General features: G+C 44.8%; 2 protein-coding genes across 4 annotated transcripts in view; one reads left to right on the forward strand and one right to left on the reverse strand.

Annotated features, from left to right (window-relative positions):
• LOC140467495 (tyrosine-protein phosphatase non-receptor type 22-like) overlaps positions 1-2,186 on the reverse strand; it is a 98,271-nt gene extending 96,085 nt beyond the window's left edge. For both annotated transcript variants that reach the window (XM_072563913.1, XM_072563912.1), the window contains exon 1: positions 2,023-2,186. In XM_072563913.1, coding sequence (XP_072420014.1) covers positions 2,023-2,112 — 90 coding nt within the window. In that variant the 5' untranslated portion in view covers positions 2,113-2,186. The remainder of the gene's footprint in view (positions 1-2,022) is intronic.
• The window catches only part of LOC140467500 (serine protease 27-like), a 126,964-nt gene extending 107,411 nt beyond the window's left edge, over positions 1-19,553 (forward strand). For both annotated transcript variants that reach the window (XM_072563918.1, XM_072563919.1), the window contains 2 exons: positions 11,227-11,420; positions 16,198-19,553. In XM_072563918.1, the coding sequence (XP_072420019.1) occupies positions 18,299-19,393 (1,095 nt within the window). In that variant the 5' untranslated portion in view covers positions 11,227-11,420; positions 16,198-18,298 and the 3' untranslated portion in view covers positions 19,394-19,553. The remainder of the gene's footprint in view (positions 1-11,226; positions 11,421-16,197) is intronic.
• The last annotated feature ends 816 nt before the right edge of the window (positions 19,554-20,369 follow it).

Consider the following 20,369-nt stretch of genomic DNA (forward strand, 5'->3'; position numbering starts at 1 on the left):
AACTGACAGTTTGGAGAACTGGCATTGTGGTCCTTCCAAAGACAGTGGAAGGAGATTCAATAGTGATCTCCAAAAGGAGAACTGGGGAAGAAGTAATTGCAGGGTGATGGGGAAAGAGCAAGGGGGTGGAACTAATCAAATTCGCTCAGACAAAGGGCCAGCACATGCACCACGGGCCAAATGATCTCTATGGTATAATCATGGGCTACCTAGGACAGATGAAAGCTTGTGGACATTTTCATGGGACTGAGTTCTCTACATTCCTAGCCAGACTACATTAGTCATCTCCTCACACTATTGAAGTTCCTGTGGCCTAGAAAGCCATTTTGAACACTCTTCCATTACGCTGTACAGTCGCTTGCACACCACTAAAAATAAACCAGTAACTTATCTTCAAAAATATCTTCAACTCCCTTTAATGATGGGTCATTTTATAACTTGCACTGCTCTGCAAACTGTTTGGAAAAAAAACAAAATTATCTTCTGACGAAAATCCTAATTAAAAAGGGTTGGAATAACTTTGGGCAGAAACCTACATGGAGTTTCACTTTATTGAAATGGTTTGTAGTGAGAGTTAAATCCCAGGAATAGTGCCTTTCATTGGGAGAAAGCTCCTGAAAAATGGTAAATGTGTATACAAAAGAATATAAGAACTCAGCACAGGAGTAGGCCATTCAGCCCTTTGAGCCTGCTCCGCCATTTAATAAATTCATTGCCGATTTGATTATATCCTTAGCTCCAATCCCCTGTCTACCACCATCCCCACACACCCGTAACTCCACATTTACTCATTGGTCAAAACTCTGTATAACTCAATGTCCCAGTCTTTTATATTCTCTGGGCAAGAGAGGTCCAAAGACGAATGATGATGTTCTGAAGAGTCACTGAACTCAAAACATTAACTCTGCTTTCTTCCAACAGATACTGCGAGACTTGCTGAGTTTCGCCAGCAAGTTCTGTTTTGTTCCAAAGACTTACAGCTCAGAGAGATAAAAAAAATCCCTCTTCGTCCCTGTCTTAAATAGGAAATCCGTTATTTTTAACTTCCATCCCTCAATTCTGAACAAGGGGAAACATTCACTCTCACAGCCCTATCAAGAACCTCCTCAGGATCTTTCACATTTCAATAAGATGGCCTCTCATTCTCCTAAACTCCAATGCTCAATGTTTCGTGGTCAATCAGGAACCAGCAAAGTGAACTTTCTCTGAACTGCTTCAGGTGTAACTTTTTTCTTTTCTTCAGAATGGGGATCAAAACCCGACACAGAACTCCAGCTTACTCTCACTATCCAGCTGGCAATAACCTACTGTGTACACACACTAACACACTCCTGGGCTCCCCTACACATACAGCGGGTACACTCCCAGACCCGCAGGTATTAACAACACTCAGACACCTCTAAGCATGGAGACTCCCTCAGATTTCACTTCCCTTTCTAAAAATTGAACCTCGAATACAAACATCCGCAAGACAGAGATCCCAATCATAAGGGACTCGTTGCTAAAAGTCATTGACTTAATAGAAAGTCGGCAGCCACTGAATGGGCCGAAGGATTAACATTCCGTGCCCCAAAATGACACGGTGACTCAATCAGGTTGACAACCCCCTGATGAAGGAGCGATGCTCCGAAAGCTAGTGCTTCCAATTCAACCAGTTGGACTATAACCTGGTGTTGTGTGATTTTTCTAACTTTGCCCATCCCAGTCCAACACCGACACCTCCACATCACCATTGCAGGCCGGCCGCTTACGGTCTTTAGTTACTGATAGCGAACACTATTCCTCTTTCAACTTTTACAATTCAATAAAGAATGCAAAAATCCCGAGAGCGAGAGCTTGCAATGAGTGAAGGAGCAGGGAGCCCTGTGTCAGGTCTGAGGGGAGGGAGCTACACTGTCTCTTCTCTGTAACCGGTTCTCCAGCTTAACTTCAAGGCAGACTGTCTCTGAACAGCACACTCTCTCTCTCTCTCATCACCTCCAGGGTTCGGCTTTAGCAGAGCAAACTGAACAAGAGACTCACCAGAAACTCCCCTGAAATTGTCTCCTCTTTGCTGTGTTTCTTGTTGTGTACCTGCCTGAGGAACCTCACCAGGATACTTCCCTGATCCATGCTGAGAGCTGGCGAACTGCTGGATACTCTGCCCAGCTACTGCGAGACATGACAGAGGCTGAGACTGAACTGGCCTGAAAGGCAGGACTTTGAGCTGCATGTCTGCGGTTTTAACAAAAGCAGGAGGGAATCAGCAGTCACTAACTGTGGTCAGAGAGGGGAAGAGAGAGCGGCTCTTTCTGGGTCCTAGTGCCCCTTGGCGATTTCAGGCAGTGTCCACATTACAGAATGTTTGGTGTAGACATTCTTGTTGTACTGTTTAGGCACCTCAGAAGTTTTACACCTTTTTTCCAACTCGACAGATTGCTCTTTCAAATTAAACAGTTTAATTTAGAGGATTATGATTGGCTTGTAACAATTTATCTTAATATATCGTCCTTATTGGAATAAAATGTTGCAAGACACTACGCAGGAGCATTTACAAGAGAAATTTGGGGTGTAACATAGTCTTGACTTTTCCTGGTGTATTGTGATTTTTAACTTTGTACACCCCAGTCCAACACCGGCATCTCCAAATCATGACTTTTCTTTATGTGCCTTACAGTGCATTTATTTCTGCGCTGCTCTGTGCGTGTTTGCTAGGGCGGACTATTTCTGTGTGTCTACGTGTCTATGTATGTGTACTTGGTTGTCTGTGCGTAGAGGACACTGTAAATTTGTATGGGTTCTATTTGTAGAGGGGCTGCTGTGTGTCTCTGAGATTGTGCGAGGTGTGTTAGCTATAGTTCTCTTATATGCCTGTGTTTTTACTTTTGTCTGTTAGTGTGTTTGTGAGTTTGTGTACAGTATATCTGTGCCTGTATGTACTTATGTATGTCTGTTTCTGTGTACATCTGTGTCTGTGTAGTCTGTGTGTGCTGTGTCTATCCCTGTTTTGTACACGTGTCTGTGTGTGCATGTCATGTGTGTGTCTACCTGTGTTTTGTACATGTCTGTCTGTGTGTGCATGTCACGTGTGTGTGTCTCTTTGTCTGCCATCTTTTTATTCATTTACAGGATGTGGGTATCACCGGCTGGCCCAGCATTTATTACTTGGTCCGAGTTATCCTTCAGAAGGTGGTGATGAACTGACTTCTTGAACCGCTGCAGTCCACGTGCTGTCAGTAGACCCATAATGCTGAGTGAAGGAATAAGTAAGGGAGATGTGTGTGTTGTGCACATTGTGCATATCTGTCTGTATATGTGTGTCTGCCTGTGTGTGGGTGTGCATGTGTGCCTGTGTGTGGGTGTGTATCTCCAATTCTGTGTCTATGTGTGTCTGTCTGTCCATCTGTGTGTTTTATGTTTCTGTGTCTGTAGCTGTCTTCTCTATGTCTATATGTTGTCTCTCCATGTTTACTTGCGTTTGTACTTGTGTTTTGTGCCTGTGTAGTGTGTGTATATCTGCCTTACCTATAAGAGATAGGATTGATAACCATCTAGAGAGGAATAAATTGATTAGGATTAGTCAACATAGTTTTGTTGAAGGGTAGGTCGTGCCTCACAAACCTTAGAGTTATTTGAGATGGTGACCAAACAGGTGGATGAGGGTAAAGCAGTTGATGTGGATTTCAGGTAAAAACAATGACTGCAGATGCTGGAAACCAGATTCTGGATTAGTGGTGCTGGAAAAGCACAGCAGCTCAAGCAGCATCCGAGGTGCAGTAAAATCGACATTTCGGGCAAAAGCCCTTCATCAGGGATACAGGCAGAGAGCCTGAAGGGTGGACAGCAGCAAGAGGCAGGAGCCAGGAGGAGGTGACGGTGCAAGGTGATTGTCAGGAAGGCCAGTAAATATATTTAAACTTCTTACCTTCAGGCCAGCGAGGGAGGAGCGAGCAAAGGACTTCTGGAAAGGGTAAGTAGAATAGTTTATATTTGCGTGCTCGCGTTACACATCCTCCTCCTCTATCCTAAAAAATAGTTGTGGGAACCAGATTGACAAGGTAAGGTGACTAGTTTAATTCTTAATCCTTTTTTTTAGTAGTCACTTCGGGAGTTAGAATAATGGGAATAGAGTTTAGGGCAGTGGAATGTTCCTCCCGTAGAATGTGGGAAGTAAGGGTCACCCCTAGAGTCCCCGCTGACTACATCTGTGGGAAGTGCACCCAACACCAGCTCCTCGAAAACCGAGTTAGGGAACTTGAGCTGGAGTTGGATGAACTTCCAATCATTCGGGAGGCAGAGGGGGTTATTGACAGGACTTAGAGAGGTAATCACTCCCCAGATAAAAGAAAAAGACAGATGGGTGACAGTTAGGGGAGAGAAAGGGTACCGGCAGGCAGTGCAGGGATCCCCTGTGGCCATTCACCTCAACAATAAGTATACCATTTTGGATACTGTTGGGGGGGATGACTTACCAGGGGAAAGCAGTGGGGCACCTGCTGCTCAGAAGGGAAGGGGGAAGAGGAGCAGAGCAGTAGTCATTGGGGACTCCATAGTTAGGGGGGGCAGATAGGAGGTTCTGTGGGGACGAGAGAGACTCAGGGTTGGTGTGTTGCCTCCCAGGTGCCAGGGTCCGTGATGTCTCTGATCGTGTTTTTGGGATCCTTAGGGGGGAGGGGGAGCGGCCCCAAGTCGTGGTCCACATTGGCACCAACGACATAGGTCGGAAGAGAGATGGGGACTTGAGGCAGAAATTCAGGGAGCTAGGATGGAAGCCTCGAGCTAGGACAAACAGAGTTCTTTTCTCTGGTTTGCTGCCCGTGCCACGTGCTAGTGAGGTGAGGAATAGGGAGAGAAAGGAGTTGAACATGTGGCTACAGGGATGGTGCAGGAGGGAGGATTTCGGGTTTTTGGATAATTGGAGCTCTTTCTGGGGTAGGTGGGACCTCTACAAGCAGGATGGTCTTCATCTGAACCAGAGGGGTACCAATCTCCTGGGGGGGAAATTCGCAAAAGCTATTAAGATGGATTTAAACTAATACAGCAGGGGGATGGGAACCAAAATTGTAGCTGAAAAATGTGTTGCTGGAAAAGCGCAGCAGGTCAGGCAGCATTCAAGAAGCAGGAGAATCGACATTTCAGGCATAAACCCTTCAGGAATGAGGAAGGTGTGCCAAGCAGGCTAAGATAAAAGGTAGGGGGAGGGGCATTTGGAATGCGATAGGTGGAAGGAGGTTAAGGTGAGGGTGATCGGCCGGAGAGGGGGTGGGGGCGGAGAGGTCGGGAAGAAGATTGCAGGTCAAGAAGGCGGTGCTGAGTCTGAGGGTTGGGACTGAGATAAGGTGGAGGGAGGGGAAATGAGGAAGCTGGAGAAATCTGCATTCATCCTGTGTGGTTGGAGGGTTCCTAGGCGGAAGATGAGGCGCTCTTCCTCCAGGCGTCGTGTTGCCATGGTCTGGCGATGGAGGAGGCCAAGGACCTGCATGTCCTTGGCGGAGTGGGAGGGGGAGTTAAAGTGTTCAGCCACAGGGCGGTTGGGTTGGTTGGTCTGGGTGTCCCAGAGGTGTTCTCTGAAATGGTCAGCACGTGGGCGCCTGTCTCCCCAATATAGAGGAGGCCACATCGGGTGCAGCGGATGCAGTAAATGATGTGTGTGGAGGTGCAGGTGAATTTGTGACTGATATGGAAGGATCCCTTGGGGCCTTGGAGGTAAGTGAGGGGGGAGGTGTGGGCGCAAGTTTTGCATTTCTTGTGGTTGCAGGAGAAGGTGCCGGGAGTGGAGGTTGGGTTGGTGGGGGGTGTGGACCTGACGAGGGAGTCGCGGAGGGAGTGGTCTTTCCGGAATGCTGATAGGGGGGGGGAGGGAAATATATCCCTGGTGGTGGGGTCTGTTTGGGGAGACAGGCCGCCTACTTGTGGAACGTTTCAGAGAACACCTCTGGGACACCCACACCAACCAACCCACCACTCTGTGGCTGAACACTTTAACTCCCCCTCCCACTCTGCCAAGGACATGCAGGTCCTTGGCCTCCTCCATCGCCAGACCATGGCAACACGACGCCTGGAGGAAGAGCGCCTCATCTTCCGCCTAGGAACCCTCCAACCACAAGGGATGAATGCAGATTTTTCCAGCTTCCTCATTTTCCCTCCTCCCACCTTATCTCAGTCCCAACCCTCGGACTCAGCACTGCCTTCTTGACCTGCAATCTTCTTCCCAACCTCTCCGCCCCCACCCCCTCTCCGGCCTATCATTCTCACCTTAACCTCCTTCCACCTATCGCATTCCCAACGCCCCTCCCCCAAGTCCCTCCTCCCTACCTTTTATCTTAGCCTGCTTGCACGCCTTCCACATTCCTGAAGAAGGGCTTATGCCCGAAACGTCAATTCTCCTGCTCCTTGGATGCTGCCTGACCTGCTGCGCTTTTCCAGCAACACATTTTTCAGCTCTGATCCCCAGCATCTGCAGTCCTCACTTTCTCCTACCAAAATTGTAGGACGGGTACAGAAGAGGATGAGAGTAGGGTGTTCCCAAATCAAGTATCTGACACTGGCAAGCAAGAACCTGGTTTGAAGTGTGTGTACTTCAACACGAGGAGCATCCGAAATAAAGTGGGTGAACTGGCAGCGTGGGTTGGTACCTGGGACTTCAATGTTGTGGCCATTACGGAGAATGGATAGAGCAAGGACAGGATTGGCTGTTGCAGGTTCCGGGATTCAGATGTTTCGGTAAGAACAGAGAAGATGGTAAAAGAGGGGGAGGTGTGGCATTGTTGATCAGGTACAATATTACAGTTGCAGAAAGGACGTTTGGGGACTCGTTAACTGAGGTAGTGCGGGCTGAGGTTAGAAACAGGAAAGGAGAAGTCACCATGCTGGGAGCTTTCTATAGGCCTCCGAATAGTCCCAGAGATGTAGAGGAAAGGATAGCAAAGATGATTCTCAATAGGAGTGAGCGAGGCAGGGTAGTTGTCATGGGGGACTTCAACTATCCAAATATTGACTGGGAACACTACAGTACGAGTACTATAGATGGGTCAGTTTTTGTCCAGTGTGTGCAGGAGGGCTTCCTGATACAGTATGTAGACAGACCAACAAGGGGCGAAGCCACATTAGATTTGGTACTGGGTAACGAGCCCAGCCAGGTGTTAGATTTGGAAGTAGGTGAGCACTTTGGAGACAGTGATCACAATTCTGTCAGGTTTACTTTAGTGATGGAAAGGGATAGGTGTACTCCACCGAGCAAGCGTTACAGCTGGGGGAAGGGAAATTATGAGGCAATTAGGCAAGATTTAGGAAGCGTAGAATGGGGAAGGAAACTGCACGGGATGAGCACATTAAAAATGTGGAGCTTATTCAAGGAAAAGCTCCTGTGTGTCCTAGATAAGTATGTACCTGTCAGACAGGGAGGAAGATATAGAATGCGTGAGCCGTGGTTTACTAAGGAAGTGGAATCCCTGGTCAAGAAGAAGAAGAAGGCTTATGTTAGGACAAAATGTGAAAACTCAGGGCGCTTGAGGGTTACAAGGAAGTCAGGAAAGACCTAAAGAGAGAGCTCAGAAGAGCCAGGAGGAGACATGAGAAGTTGTTGGTGGATAGGATCAGGGTTAATCCTAAGGCTTTCCATAAATATGTCAAGAATAAAAGAATGACGAGAGTTATATTAGGGCCAATCAAGGAGAATAGTGTGAAGTTGTGCGTGGAGTCAGAGGAGATAGTGGAAGCACTAAATAAATATTTTTCAACAGTGTTCACTATAGAAAATGAAAATGTTGGCGAGGAAGATACAGAGATACTTGCATCTAGACTAGAAGAGATTGAGGTTCACAAGGAAGAGGAATTAGAAATACTGCAGAGTGTGAAAATAGACAAGTCCCCTGGGCCAGATGGGATCTATCCTAGGATCCTCTGGGAAGCAAGGGCCAGCCTTTGGCATTGATCTTCAAATCATCATTGTCTACAGGAATAGGGCCTGAGGACTGGAGGATAGCAAATGTGGTTCCCTTGTTCAAAAAGGGTAGTAGAGACAACCCTGGTAATTACAGCCCAGTGAGTCTCACTTCAGTTGTTGGTAAAGTGTTGGAAAAGGTTATAGGAGATAGGATTTATAACCATCTAGAAAAGAATAATCTGATCAGGGACAGTCAGCACGGTTTTGTGAAGGGTAGGTCATGCCTAACGAATCTTATTGAGTTTTTTGACAAAGTGACCAAACAGGTAGATGAGAGTAAACCGGTGTATATAGATTTCAGCAAGGGGTTCGATAAGGTTCCCCACAGTAGACTATTATATAAATTACAGAGGAATGGTATTGTGGGAGACATAGCAGTTTGGATTAGTAATTGGCTTGCTGAAAGAAAACAGAGGGATGTATTTGATGGAACATGTTCATCTTGGTGTCCAGTTACTAGTGGTGTACCGCAAGGGTTGGTGTTGGGTCCACTGCTGTTCATCATTTTTATAAATGACCTGGATGAGGGCTTAGAAGGGTGGGTTAGTAAATTTGCGGATGACACTAAGGTTGGTGGAGTTGTGGATAGTGACGAAGGATGTAGTAGGTTGCAGAGAGACATATGATGCAGAGCTGGGCTGAGAGGTGGCAAATGGAGTTTAATGTGGACAAGTGTGAGGTGATACATTTTCTGGACGGAGTAATTGGAATGTAATGTACTGGGCTAATGGCAAGATTCTTGGGAGTGCAGATGAGCAGAGAGATCTCGGTGTCCATGTACACAGATCCCGGAAAGTTGCCACCCAGATTGACAGGGTTGTTAAGAAGGCATACAGTGTCTTGGCCTTTATTAACAGAGGGATTGAGTTCCGGAACCAGGAGGTTATGCTGCAGCTGTACAAAACTCTGGTATGGCCACACTTGGAGTATTGTGTACAGTTCTGGTCACTGCATTATAGGAAGGATGTGGAAGCTTTGGAAAGGGTGCAGAGGAGGATGTTGCCTGGTATGAAAGGAATGTCTTACGTGGAAAGGCTGAGGGCCTTGAGGCTGTTCTCGTTAGAGAGAAGAAGGTTGAGAGGTGACTTAATAGAGACATACACGATAATCAGAGGGTTAGTTAGGGTGGACAGGGAGAGCCTTTTTCCAAGTATGTGGACGGCAAACACGAGGGGACACAACTTTAACGTGGGGGGAGATAGGTATAAGACTGATGTCAGAGGTAGTTTCTTTACTCAGAGAGTAGTAAGGGTATGGAATGCTTTGCCTGCAACGGTAGTAGATTCGCCAAGTTTAAGTGCATTTAATTCATCATTGGACAGGCAAATGGACGTGCATGGAATAGTGTAGGTGGGATGGGCTTTAGATTAGTATGACAGGAGTGCAATATCGAGGGCCGAAGGGCCTGTACTGCGCTGTAATGTCCTATGTTCTAAGTTCTATAAATGAGAGAAGGGTGGGAGTGGGGAGAAAGTAGCATAGAGTAGATTCTTGTAGAGAGAGGAGGAAAACTTCTTCAAGGCAGGCATCCTTGTAGGAGGATTCGCAGTAGGATTAAAATCAACGAGGTAAAAACAAGGACTGCAGATGCTGGAAACCAGATTCTGGATAACAGTAAAATCGACGTTTCAAGCAAAAGCCCTTCATGCAGATTTCAGTAAGGCGTTTGATAAGGTTCCCCATGGTAGGCTATTGCACAAAATACATGGGATTGAGGATGATTTGGCAGTTTGGAAATTGGCTAGCTGAAAGAAGACAGCGGGTGGTGGTTGCTGGGAAATGTTCATCCTGGAGTTCTATTACGAGAGTGTGGTGCTGGAAAAAGCACAACATGTCCGGCAGCATCCGAGGAGCAGGAGAATTGAAGTTTCGGGCATAAACCCTTTATCAGGAATGAGGTTGTGGGCTGGGGGGGGTGCAGAGATAAATGGGGGGAGGGTGGGGGGCAGGGTTGGTGGGAAGGTAGCTGAGATGCATTAGGTAGATGAAGGTGGGGGTCAGAGAGGAGGGTGGAGCAGATAGGTGGTAAAGGTGATGGCCAGGTCAGGAGGGCGGTGTGGAATTGGAGGCTGGGGACTGGGATAAGGTGGGGAGAGGGGAAATGAGGAAACTGGTGCAATCCACATTAATTCTGTGTGCTCGTAGGGTCCAAGGTGGAAGATAAGGTGTTCTTCCTCCAGGCATTGGGTTGTAAGGGAGTGGCGATGGACGAGGCCCATGACTTGCATGTCCTTAGCAGAGTGGGAGGGGGAGTTGAAGTGTTCAGCCATGGGGTGTTGGGGTTGGCTGGTGTGGGTGTCCCAGAGATGTTCTCTGAAACAATTCGCAAGTTGTCGTTCTGTCTCCCTGATGTCGAGGAGACCACATTGGGTGCAACAAATAAACCTTGTTAAAAATCAGACAGTACCAGTTTGAAGTCCAACAGGTTTATTTGGAAGCACTAGCTTTTGGACCGCTGCTCCTTCATCAGCTGGTTGTGGAAACTAAGACCATAAGACACAGAATTTATAGCAAAAGATTACAGTGTCATGAAACTGAAATGATATATTGAATAAACCTAAATTATTGCTAAGAATGGGTTACAAGTTTCAGTTCATTAATATATAAATCCAAGAACTTCTGTAGAGTCACCTTCTTGAGATAACTTAAGGGTTTATAACAAAAAGTGACATCTCAGCTCAGACAATGCTTTAATGGTGTGAGGTTAGAGTCTGTCTGTATCCCAATCTTGAGTCAGATTGGTTCTATTTCCAAAGTGGAATTTACCAAATATTACATGTGAGTTTTTGAGAAGATTTGTAGCTCAGGTTGAGGTTCTGGGTGTAAGGTTGCTCGCTGAGCTGGAAGGTTCATTTTCAGACATTTCGTCACCATACTAAGTAACATCTTCAGTGAGCCTCGGTGAAGCGCTGGAGTTATGTTCCACTTTCTATTTATGTGTTTAGGTTTCCTGGGGTTGGTGATGTCATTTTCTGTGTCTGTGATGTCATTTCCACTTCTTTTCTTCAGAGGGTGATAGATGGGTTCAAGTTGATGTGTTTGTTGATAGAGTTCCAATTGGAATGCCATGCATTTAGGAATTCTCATGAGTGTATCTGTTTGGCTTGTCCTAGGATGGACGTGTTGGCCTAGTCAAAGTGGTGTCCTTCCTCATCTGTATGTAAGGATACTAGTGATGTTGGGTCATGTCTTTTTGTGGCTAGTTGATGTTCATGCATCCTGGTGGCTAGTTTTCTGCCTGTTTGTCCAATGTCGTGTTTCTTACAGTTCTTTTGTAAATGATGTTCATTTTGCTTGTGTAGGATCTTTTAAGTTCATTAGCTGCTGTTTGACTAGGACAACACATCCATCCTAGAAGCAGCGAAACAGAGACCATCCTCCAAGGCGGACTTCAGGACAGGCAACAACACAAAGTGGCCAAGCAGAGGCTGAGAGCCAAGTTCGGAACCCATAGGGAGGGCCACAACCGGGACCTTGGGTTCATGTCACATTACAGGTAACTCCACAACACTAATTTTTTTTCTCTTGCTCTCTCGCGATCTCTCTCACACACACATACACACACACCCACACACACACTCATGTAGACCCTCTCACACACACACACATGCTCTGTCTCTTATACACACACAGACACCCCCCACGCTCACACCCATGCACACACACTCTCACAGGCTCATACTCTATCTCACCCACACAGACACTTTACCAAGCTTTCACACATGTAAACACAGACTGTCTCAAGTGCATTCATACGCACACACTCATATATATACAATCACGGTCTCTCTCTCTCTCTCTCTCTCTCTCTCTCTCTCTCTCTCTCTCTCTCTCATGCATGTGCACACACATATAAGTCTATGGGATGAATTTGTATTTGCAGAATTATATTTGCAGATACATATTATTTTGCCCAAAAAATGCCCAATCTGTAGGCAGTCAATCCATATGTAATATTTTGTAAATTCCACTTTGGAAATAGAACCAGCCTGATTCAAGATTGGGATTCAGACTGACTCTAACATCAAACCTTTAATGCATTGTTTGAGCTGAGATGTCACCTTTTGTTATAAAACCTTAAGTTATCTCAAGAAGGTGACTGCAAAGAAGTTCTGGAATTTACATATTAATGAACTGAAACCTGCAACCCTTTATAAAAGATGAAAGACTTAGCAACAATCCAGGTTGTTCAGTATATCATTTTAGTTTCATGACACTAATCTTTTGCTATAAATTCAGTGTTTTATGGTCTTATTCTCCACAACCAGTGATGCATTTTGGAAGGTTGAACTTGTATCAAAGTCAGGATTCTTGGCAGTGTGGAGGAACAGAGGGATCTTGGTGTTCAAAGTACATAGATCCCTCAAAGTTGCCACCCAAGTGGATAGAGTTGTTAAGAAAGCATATGGTTTTTTTGGCTTTCATTAACAGGGGGATCGAGTTTAAGAGCTGCGAGGTTTTGCTGCAGCTCTACAAGACCCTAGTGAGACCACACTTGGAATATTGTGTCCAGTTCTGGTCGTCCTATTATAGGAAAGATACGGAGGCTTTGGAGAGGGTGCAAAGAAGGTTTACCAGGATGCTGCCTGGACTAGTCTGACAAAGAGAGGTTGACTAAGCTCAGACTTTTCTCTCTGGATAGAAGGAGAAAGAGAGGTGACCTGATATCGCCAGAGACTTTTCCCCAGGGCAAGATTGACTGGGATGAGGAGTCATAGTTTTAAGATATTAGGAGGAAGTTATAGAGGAGACATCAGAGGTAGGTTCTTTATGTAGAGAGTTGTGAATGCATGGAATACATTGCCAGCGGTGGTGGTGGAAGCAGAGTCATTAGGGACATTTAAGCAACTGCTGGACGTGCACATGGATAGCAGTGAATTGAGGGGTGTGTAGGTTAGGTTATTTTATTTTAGATTAGGAATAATCCCCGGCACAACATCGTGGGCCAAAGGGCCTGTTCTGTGCTGTCCTTTTCTATGTTCTAACCATCTAATGAAGGAGCAGCACTCCAAAAGCTAGTGCTTCCAAATAAACCTGTTGGACTATAGCCTGGTGTTGTGATTTTTAATTTTGTCCATCCTAGTCCAACATTTGCACCTCCACATCATTGATACACCTTGATAGACTGGCTCAGTTTCTGTGCTGTCAATTCTAACATGTACAGCAGCACCATCTGCTGGCTGTGAAATCTCAGTACACCAGACTGCAGGAGATGTAATGGTGAGATGAGCAGTGCTCACCAACGTGGAAATCAGACCACGTCTCCCAGCAATTGCAGATGAGCACATAAATACAGATCTCACCAGGATCCGCTGTTCCTCTAGAAGCTACATGCTAACAGCATCTCACTGAGACACTCACTTTGCAACAGCATGAAATGACATTTCTGCACTGGCATCGTGCACAAATATCGTCAGAAAAAAATGTTAGTGCTTGTTGTTGATAGGATCATAAAATCAGAGAGTTTTTACAGCATAGGATGAGGCCATTCAGCCCATTGTGTATCCGCTGGTTGTCAAACTGCAATTGATTCTAATCCTATTTTCCTGCATTTGACCCACAGCCTTACATTCTCTGACCTTTCACATGCTCATCTAAATAGTTCTTAAATGTTTGTGGATTCCTGCAGCTACCACCCTTCAGCCACTAACCTCTGAGTGGGTAAAAAATCATCTCTTAGAGATGATCCTCAAATCATCTCTAAATCTCCTGCTCCTTATCTTCAAACAGTGACCCACCCCAATTATTGACTCCTCTACAAAGGGGAAACATTACTCCTTTTCAATACCATCTATGCCCCTTAGAACTTTGTACACCTCAATCAGATCTTCCCTCAATCTACTCTGCTTGAAGGTAAACAACTTTCCCCTATCTAGTTTGTTTTAATAGCTGATACCTCCAGCCCAGGCAACATCCTGGGGAATCTCCCCTGCACCCCCTCCAGTGCAATCACATCCCTCCGATAATGTGGCAAAAAACAGTACTCTAGCCATGGCCTACCTAATGCTCTGTAGAATTCCTTTATTATCTCCTTACTCTTATATTCAATGTCTTGTCTAAATAAGCTCAGGAAAATAGATTTGCAGTTTAGATGTTTTGTGCTCAATCCTCTGGAGTAGAATTTGAACTTTCAATTCAGATGCAACAGCGCTACTATGCATAACATCAGAGAGAGTTCCTATTGTGCATTTCTAATGAGTGTTGTCATAGAATCAGCACATTGAGTGTGCACTGATAAAGATACACTCTGGAATCATAGAATTACTACAGTGTGAAAACAGGCCATTTGGCCCAGCAAGTCTACAGAGCATCCCACCCAGACCCACCCCATACCTGTAACCCTGCATTTCTGATGACCAATACACCGAACCTGCACATCTTTAGACTGTGGGAGCAAACTGGAGCACCCGGAGCAAACCCACACAGAAATGGGGAGAATGTGCAAACTCCACGCAGCCCAAGGCTGGAATCGAACAAGGGTCTCTGGTGCTGTGAGGCAGCAGTGATAATCGCTGAATCAACATGCTGCCCCCAAAATATCTAAATCTACATGAATCCCATTTTCCAGCACTCGGTCCAAATGTATACACTAATGTTTCTGAAAGAATTAACGTTGAAGCTTTTGCTTATTTAAACAAAGCTAGTGATGCAACCATCTCATGTTCCACACAACACATTTACATCTTGTTAGTTTTAAGCTTGATACACGAGTTAATCCTGTCAGATCAGATAGCTGGAGAACATAGAACATAGAAAAATACAGCACAGAACAGGCCCTTTGGCCCACGATGTTGTGCCGAGGATTAATCCTAATGTAAAATATAATAACCTAACCTACGCACCCCTCAACTCACTGCTATCCATGTGCATGTCCAGTAGTCGCTTAAAGATCCCCAATGACTCTGCTTCCACCATCACAACTAGCAATGCATTCCATGCATTCACAGCTCTCTGCGTAAAGAACCTATCTCTGACATGTCCTTTTTCCCTTCCTCCTAATATCTTCAAACTACGACTTCTCGTACCAGTCAATCCTGCCCTGGGGAAAAGTCTCTGGCTATTGACTCTATTTATTCCTCTCATTATCGATCAGGTCTCCTCTCTTCCTCCTTCTCTCCAGAAAGAAAAGTTCGAGCTTATTCAACCTTTCTTCATAAGGCAAGCCCTCCAGTCCAGGCAGCATCCTGGTAAACCTTCTTTGCACCCTCTCCAAAGCCCCTCTATCTTTCCTGTAGTAGGGCGACCAGAACTGGACTCAATATTCCAAGTGTGGCCTCACCAGGGACCTGTAGAGCTGCAGCAAAACCTCATGGCTCTTAAACTCGATCCATATGCTTTCTTAACAACCCTATCCACTGGGGTGGCAACTTTGAGGGGTCTATGTATTTGCACACCCAGATCCATCTGTTCCTCCACACCACCAGAAGTGACAGCCTATAAAGCTGAAACTATATGGACAAGGTTATACATTGTTCATCCAGATGAAAGGAAAGTGACAAGTAACACTGTAAAACAGTGAAAAAGAGCTGAAGATGTATATGTGGTTCACTATTAACAATTCCCACGTTCATTCCAATGCAATATTGGTTTAATAATAAGATACACTATAATCTACATTAAAATAATTGAACATGTCGTGGGTGACACAAACTGGCGCTTGTTTATAACAGTAACAGCTTGCACTGAAAAGGTTATTACATATATTGCTTAAATTTCAGAAGCATCTAAATTTCACAAAATACATACATAATTCAAAGACAAAGTGCACCAACAGAGTTCAGAAATGGTTAAAGACATTTGATTGCACCTCTTCTGATTTAAAGAAAGTTGTCTCTTTTTGCTTTTAGTTCATTACCATCTTTTTCAGTACTATACTCTTTTTTTTTTCTGATTCCTTTCTTGTTTTCTCTCTTCCTCAATATCCATGATATGGAGATGCCAGTGTTGGACTGGGTGGGACAAGGTCCAAAGTCACACAACACCAGGTTGTTCTCCAAAAGCTTGTGATTTCAAATAAACCGGGTGTTGTGTGACTTTTGACCTTTTGAGTCTGAGTTCTTGCATTGAATTTAATTACTGTCAAACAACATCCCTGCCACTAACAATTAAATTTTATAAATATGTAATTTCATTCCTTCAGGACTTAATTGTTGTTGTTGTTGTTGAAATACATTTTGAAAAATGTAATAAATAATTTACTGTATTTTTTTTTCTATTTCTCTCCACCTGAATACTGATTTGCCTTCTCTTGGGTTTATCACCAAATGATCTAGTTGATGGAAAATTCAGGAGCAGGTTCCTGGAAAGTGCTTAATGAGAAAAAGGACAAAGGATCCTTCCACCAGTTCCTCCACAGAGTCTCTGATTTACAGAATAGCAGCAACCATTGTGAACATTCCTACATTAACATTTCTCCACTTTCCCATTTGAACCTTCAACCAATGTTATTCCATTCACACTGTAGTAAGGAAAATGTGACAGTCAAAGAAAACTGAATGGTGTCTTGAAACCATTCAAATAAACCATTAGATTTGCATATCCTCAAAAACAATACCTCATTCCCTGACTACAATGTCAGGTTAAGTCACAGAGTTTGTAACCTTGTACCTGACTACAAATCTGCCTCAGAGTCAGGAGTGTGGTGCTGGAAAAGCACAGCAGGTCAGGCAATAGTTGCTGCTGAAAACCTCATGGATTTCTGTGCTACCTGCAGAGTCAGCCCTTCCAATGCTTTCGGGGCTAGCCTGCAGTCCTCCATACACTTCAGCTTCTTACCAAACCCTGCCGTGTGAGTCAAGCCTGAGTAAAGAGACTAAGTCATGGTGCAACACAACTGCTCCAGAGAATAGCACTGCTCATATGCCTTCATCTGGCATCATTCTCCTCCAAACAAAATGACCTTTCAACTAACATCCTCGCAAAGCATCATCCCATCTCCAACCTTGCTTTCCTCACCAAGTTTCTTCAATGTGTTGTCACCTCCAAAGTCCATCCTCAGCTTTCCCAGAATACCATGGTCTCTCCAATCTTCAATGTCTTGAGGATTTCCACCTCTACCACCCTTTTATGTAGTTAGTTCCTGATAGCAGTCAATCTCTGAGTGAAAACAATGCTCCACAATCATCTTTAAGCCTCCTGCCCCTTACCTTAAAGCCCCACCACTGCCACCACCACAAAGCGATTGACACCTCTATTAAGGAGAAACATTACTTCCTTCAAGACTCCTATGATACACAAGTGGCTTCTAGCAAATTCACAAGCAACATCCCTGTGTGGCGATGACTGCAGTACACTTACCCTCTTCATTCTTCTTAACCCATTTGTTATTTTTGATATGGTCAGCTAAATGGCTCCTCATCCTCAAGTGACCCCATTCAGATGTCACCTATCTGGGTGGATTGCTTTTTGCCTGTTTCCATTATGAGCCACCTCATTGTAGTTAGAACTATTAACTCTGGAGTTTCCCAAGCATCTATCCTAGACCCCTTCTATATCTTATTCACAAACTGCCCTTGGTCACATCATCTAAAAACGCAGCGTCAGGTTTCATACACGTGCTGGTGATACCCAGCTGTACCTTATTGAAACATTTTTGATTCCTCCACTGTTGCTAAATCAAACTGCTCACTTGACAGATTCCCAGTACTGGATGAGAAGATATTTTCCCAATTAAATATTAGGAAGACCAAAGTCATTGTTTTCAGTCCCAATTATCTAATCCTAGAACCTCTCTGCAGGAGTTCCTCAAAGTAGACTACATTGGACAGGTTAGGACAGTGAGCAAAGAAATGGTAGATGGAGTACAACGTGGGAAAGTGTGCGGTCATGCAATTTGGTAGGATAAATAGAGGCATGGACTATTTTCTAAATGGGGAGAAAATTCAGAAATCTGAATGGCAAAGGGACATGAGAGTCCTAGTCCAGGTAAGTCACTAAAAGAACATGAGTGAACTTTTCTTATCTTCGCTAAGTAACCTGTAACTGAACACCAGAGCGGGCCAGATTGGAGTGTAGCTCACCAAGGCAAGGGACTCTGATAACTGATTGAACAATGGGGCAGATTGGACTGAAATGGAAATGAAAAAATGTTCAAAAGGTTTTAACTTCTGAAGCAACTCCTGCAGTGACATCATAATTCCTGGTGATATCATTACTTGCTGACTTATCACATGATCTTCTCGTTATGTTAAAGAGCTGTGACCTCACAAACACAAACCTCCAGCTCGTGCAAAACTCATTCATCCTTGTGTCACCTCCCCTCCTCCTTCAGAATAGAGCACACCCCAATCCAACGCAAGCCAAAACATCAAAACTGGCCTCAGTTCAGGGCGCAACACCATATGGCCAAAAGGAATGTGTTAAGAGAAACACGCGATGACACTTGTCTCTCTCTCTGCTCTAATGATTCTGATATATCTCCTGGATGGTCCACTCTTGGCTGAGAACCATGTCAAATGTGGAACTCGGTGGGAGGTCAAGAAGTCTATCCAAGGGGAACCCCAGCCCAGCCCCTGGCCTTGGCAAGTCAGCATTGAGATGGCGGTGGAGAACAGGCACTTTTGTGGTGGAGCTATCATCAATGAGTTCTGGATCATCACTGCTGCTCACTGCTTTATGCCGCCCATATCACAAAGCTTGGAGGAGATTGTGGTGGTCATCGGGTTGAACAAAGAACTGACACCAGAAACCTGGGTACGCTACTCCAACCCCCGTAACGTCATTTTACACAATGGGTTTGATGAGGAAACAGGGGCAAATGACCTTGCGTTGGTGCGGGTGAGTGAGCGCATCATTTTCGGGAAGTACGCCATGCCTGTGTGCTTTCCCGACAATGAAATCTTCTTTGGGAATACCTGGCTGAACTGTCGAATCACAGGCTGGATGAAGACGGGTGAAGACACGACCGATTCATTGCAGGATGCACCTATAAAGATCATCTCCTTCAGAGAATGCAATACCACAGTTTTTGGTGGCAATCTCCAACCGACAATGATGTGTATGGAATTTGAAGAAAATGAGCGCATTGGTTGTCACCTGGACAGCGGTGGCCCTCTCGTTTGCAAAGTTAATAGCACGCAGCAGTATTTCTTAATTGGGGTTGTCAGTTGGATCACTGATTATGAGAAACGTTGGCCTGGAGTCTTCACTGTGACCAAGTCGTACCTGAATTGGGTTGAGCACATCACTGCACGGTATGGCAAGAAGTTCAATTACAAGGAGTACGGGGCAGATTTGGTCAATCGCCATCACAGATCCATGATAAGGCTACTGGCACAAAATGCAAGTACCCAGAATGCACAAAACCACTCAGGTACCAGCTTGGCTAGTCCAGGATTGACAATTTCGACAAGCACCAAACTCCCACAGACACTGAAACTGACTGCAACTGGGAACATCTACACTGTTTCGATGGTTGGGATTGTGCTGGTCCATCTTCGCTCCTTGCTGGTCACTACACTGGCAGCTTGACTGAGAGATCCTTAATAGAAAGGACCAACACAAAGCACTGCTGAACTATCTGCAACCAAATCCTTGATCGATCTGCAATTCTGTGCAAATCTGACTCACGCATATTTCTATGAACTATGATCCTCCATTTATTTCTGATTAGATCCAAATATTAAATATTTAGCGGAATAGAAAATTCAGATTGGAAAATTTCATTGAGTTTTTTTTTTGTTTCCACAATTAACCCGCAGTTTTAATGCAAACCCAGCTTGTGTCAGCAATTTTTCGGGTCAAGTTAGACTGCTAGAGAGTGGCCATGGGTTTTAGGAGATTAACAAGTGAGTAAACTCTGTAGTAGAATAGAAGGCATAATGCTTGCTTTCCATATACATAATATATTTCTGTAAAGATCCTGCAACAGAGTGAGGTCCCCAATTAACTTTTGCAAGTCTGTCTATGGTTGAGACATAGGGAGTTGGATCAAGGCCTGAGTGGAAGAGGTCAGCTGTCTCACTTCTATATCAGGCTGCTTCATGCCCAAACTTCAGGAGCAGTACAGGTCAATTGCAATCCCAGTGACTAATACATGGCATAATGTGTTCCTTACTCTCTGTGGCTTATCTTACACTCCACTGCTTTCAGCTCTGCGGTCTAACAATCTATTCATTGGTTTTTAAACTATTATTCCTTTCTCAGTGTTGACATATAGTCATAGAGTTGTAAGGATGGACAGTATGGAAACAGACCCTTCAGTCCAACTCATCCATACTGAGCAGATATCCTAAATTAATCTAGTCTCATTTGCCAGCACTTAACCCATATCCCTCTAAACCTTGCCTATTCATACACCCATCCAGGTGCCTTTTAAATGTTTAATTGTACTCACTCCCAGCACTTCCTCTGGCAGCTCATTTCATACAAGCATCACCCACTGCATGAAAATGTCGCCTCTTAGGTCCCTTTTATATCTTTCCCCTCTCACCCTAAACCTATGCCC

This window comes from Chiloscyllium punctatum, chromosome 45 (assembly GCF_047496795.1).
Source record: "Chiloscyllium punctatum isolate Juve2018m chromosome 45, sChiPun1.3, whole genome shotgun sequence".
In the NCBI taxonomy this organism is placed as follows: domain Eukaryota; kingdom Metazoa; phylum Chordata; class Chondrichthyes; order Orectolobiformes; family Hemiscylliidae; genus Chiloscyllium; species Chiloscyllium punctatum.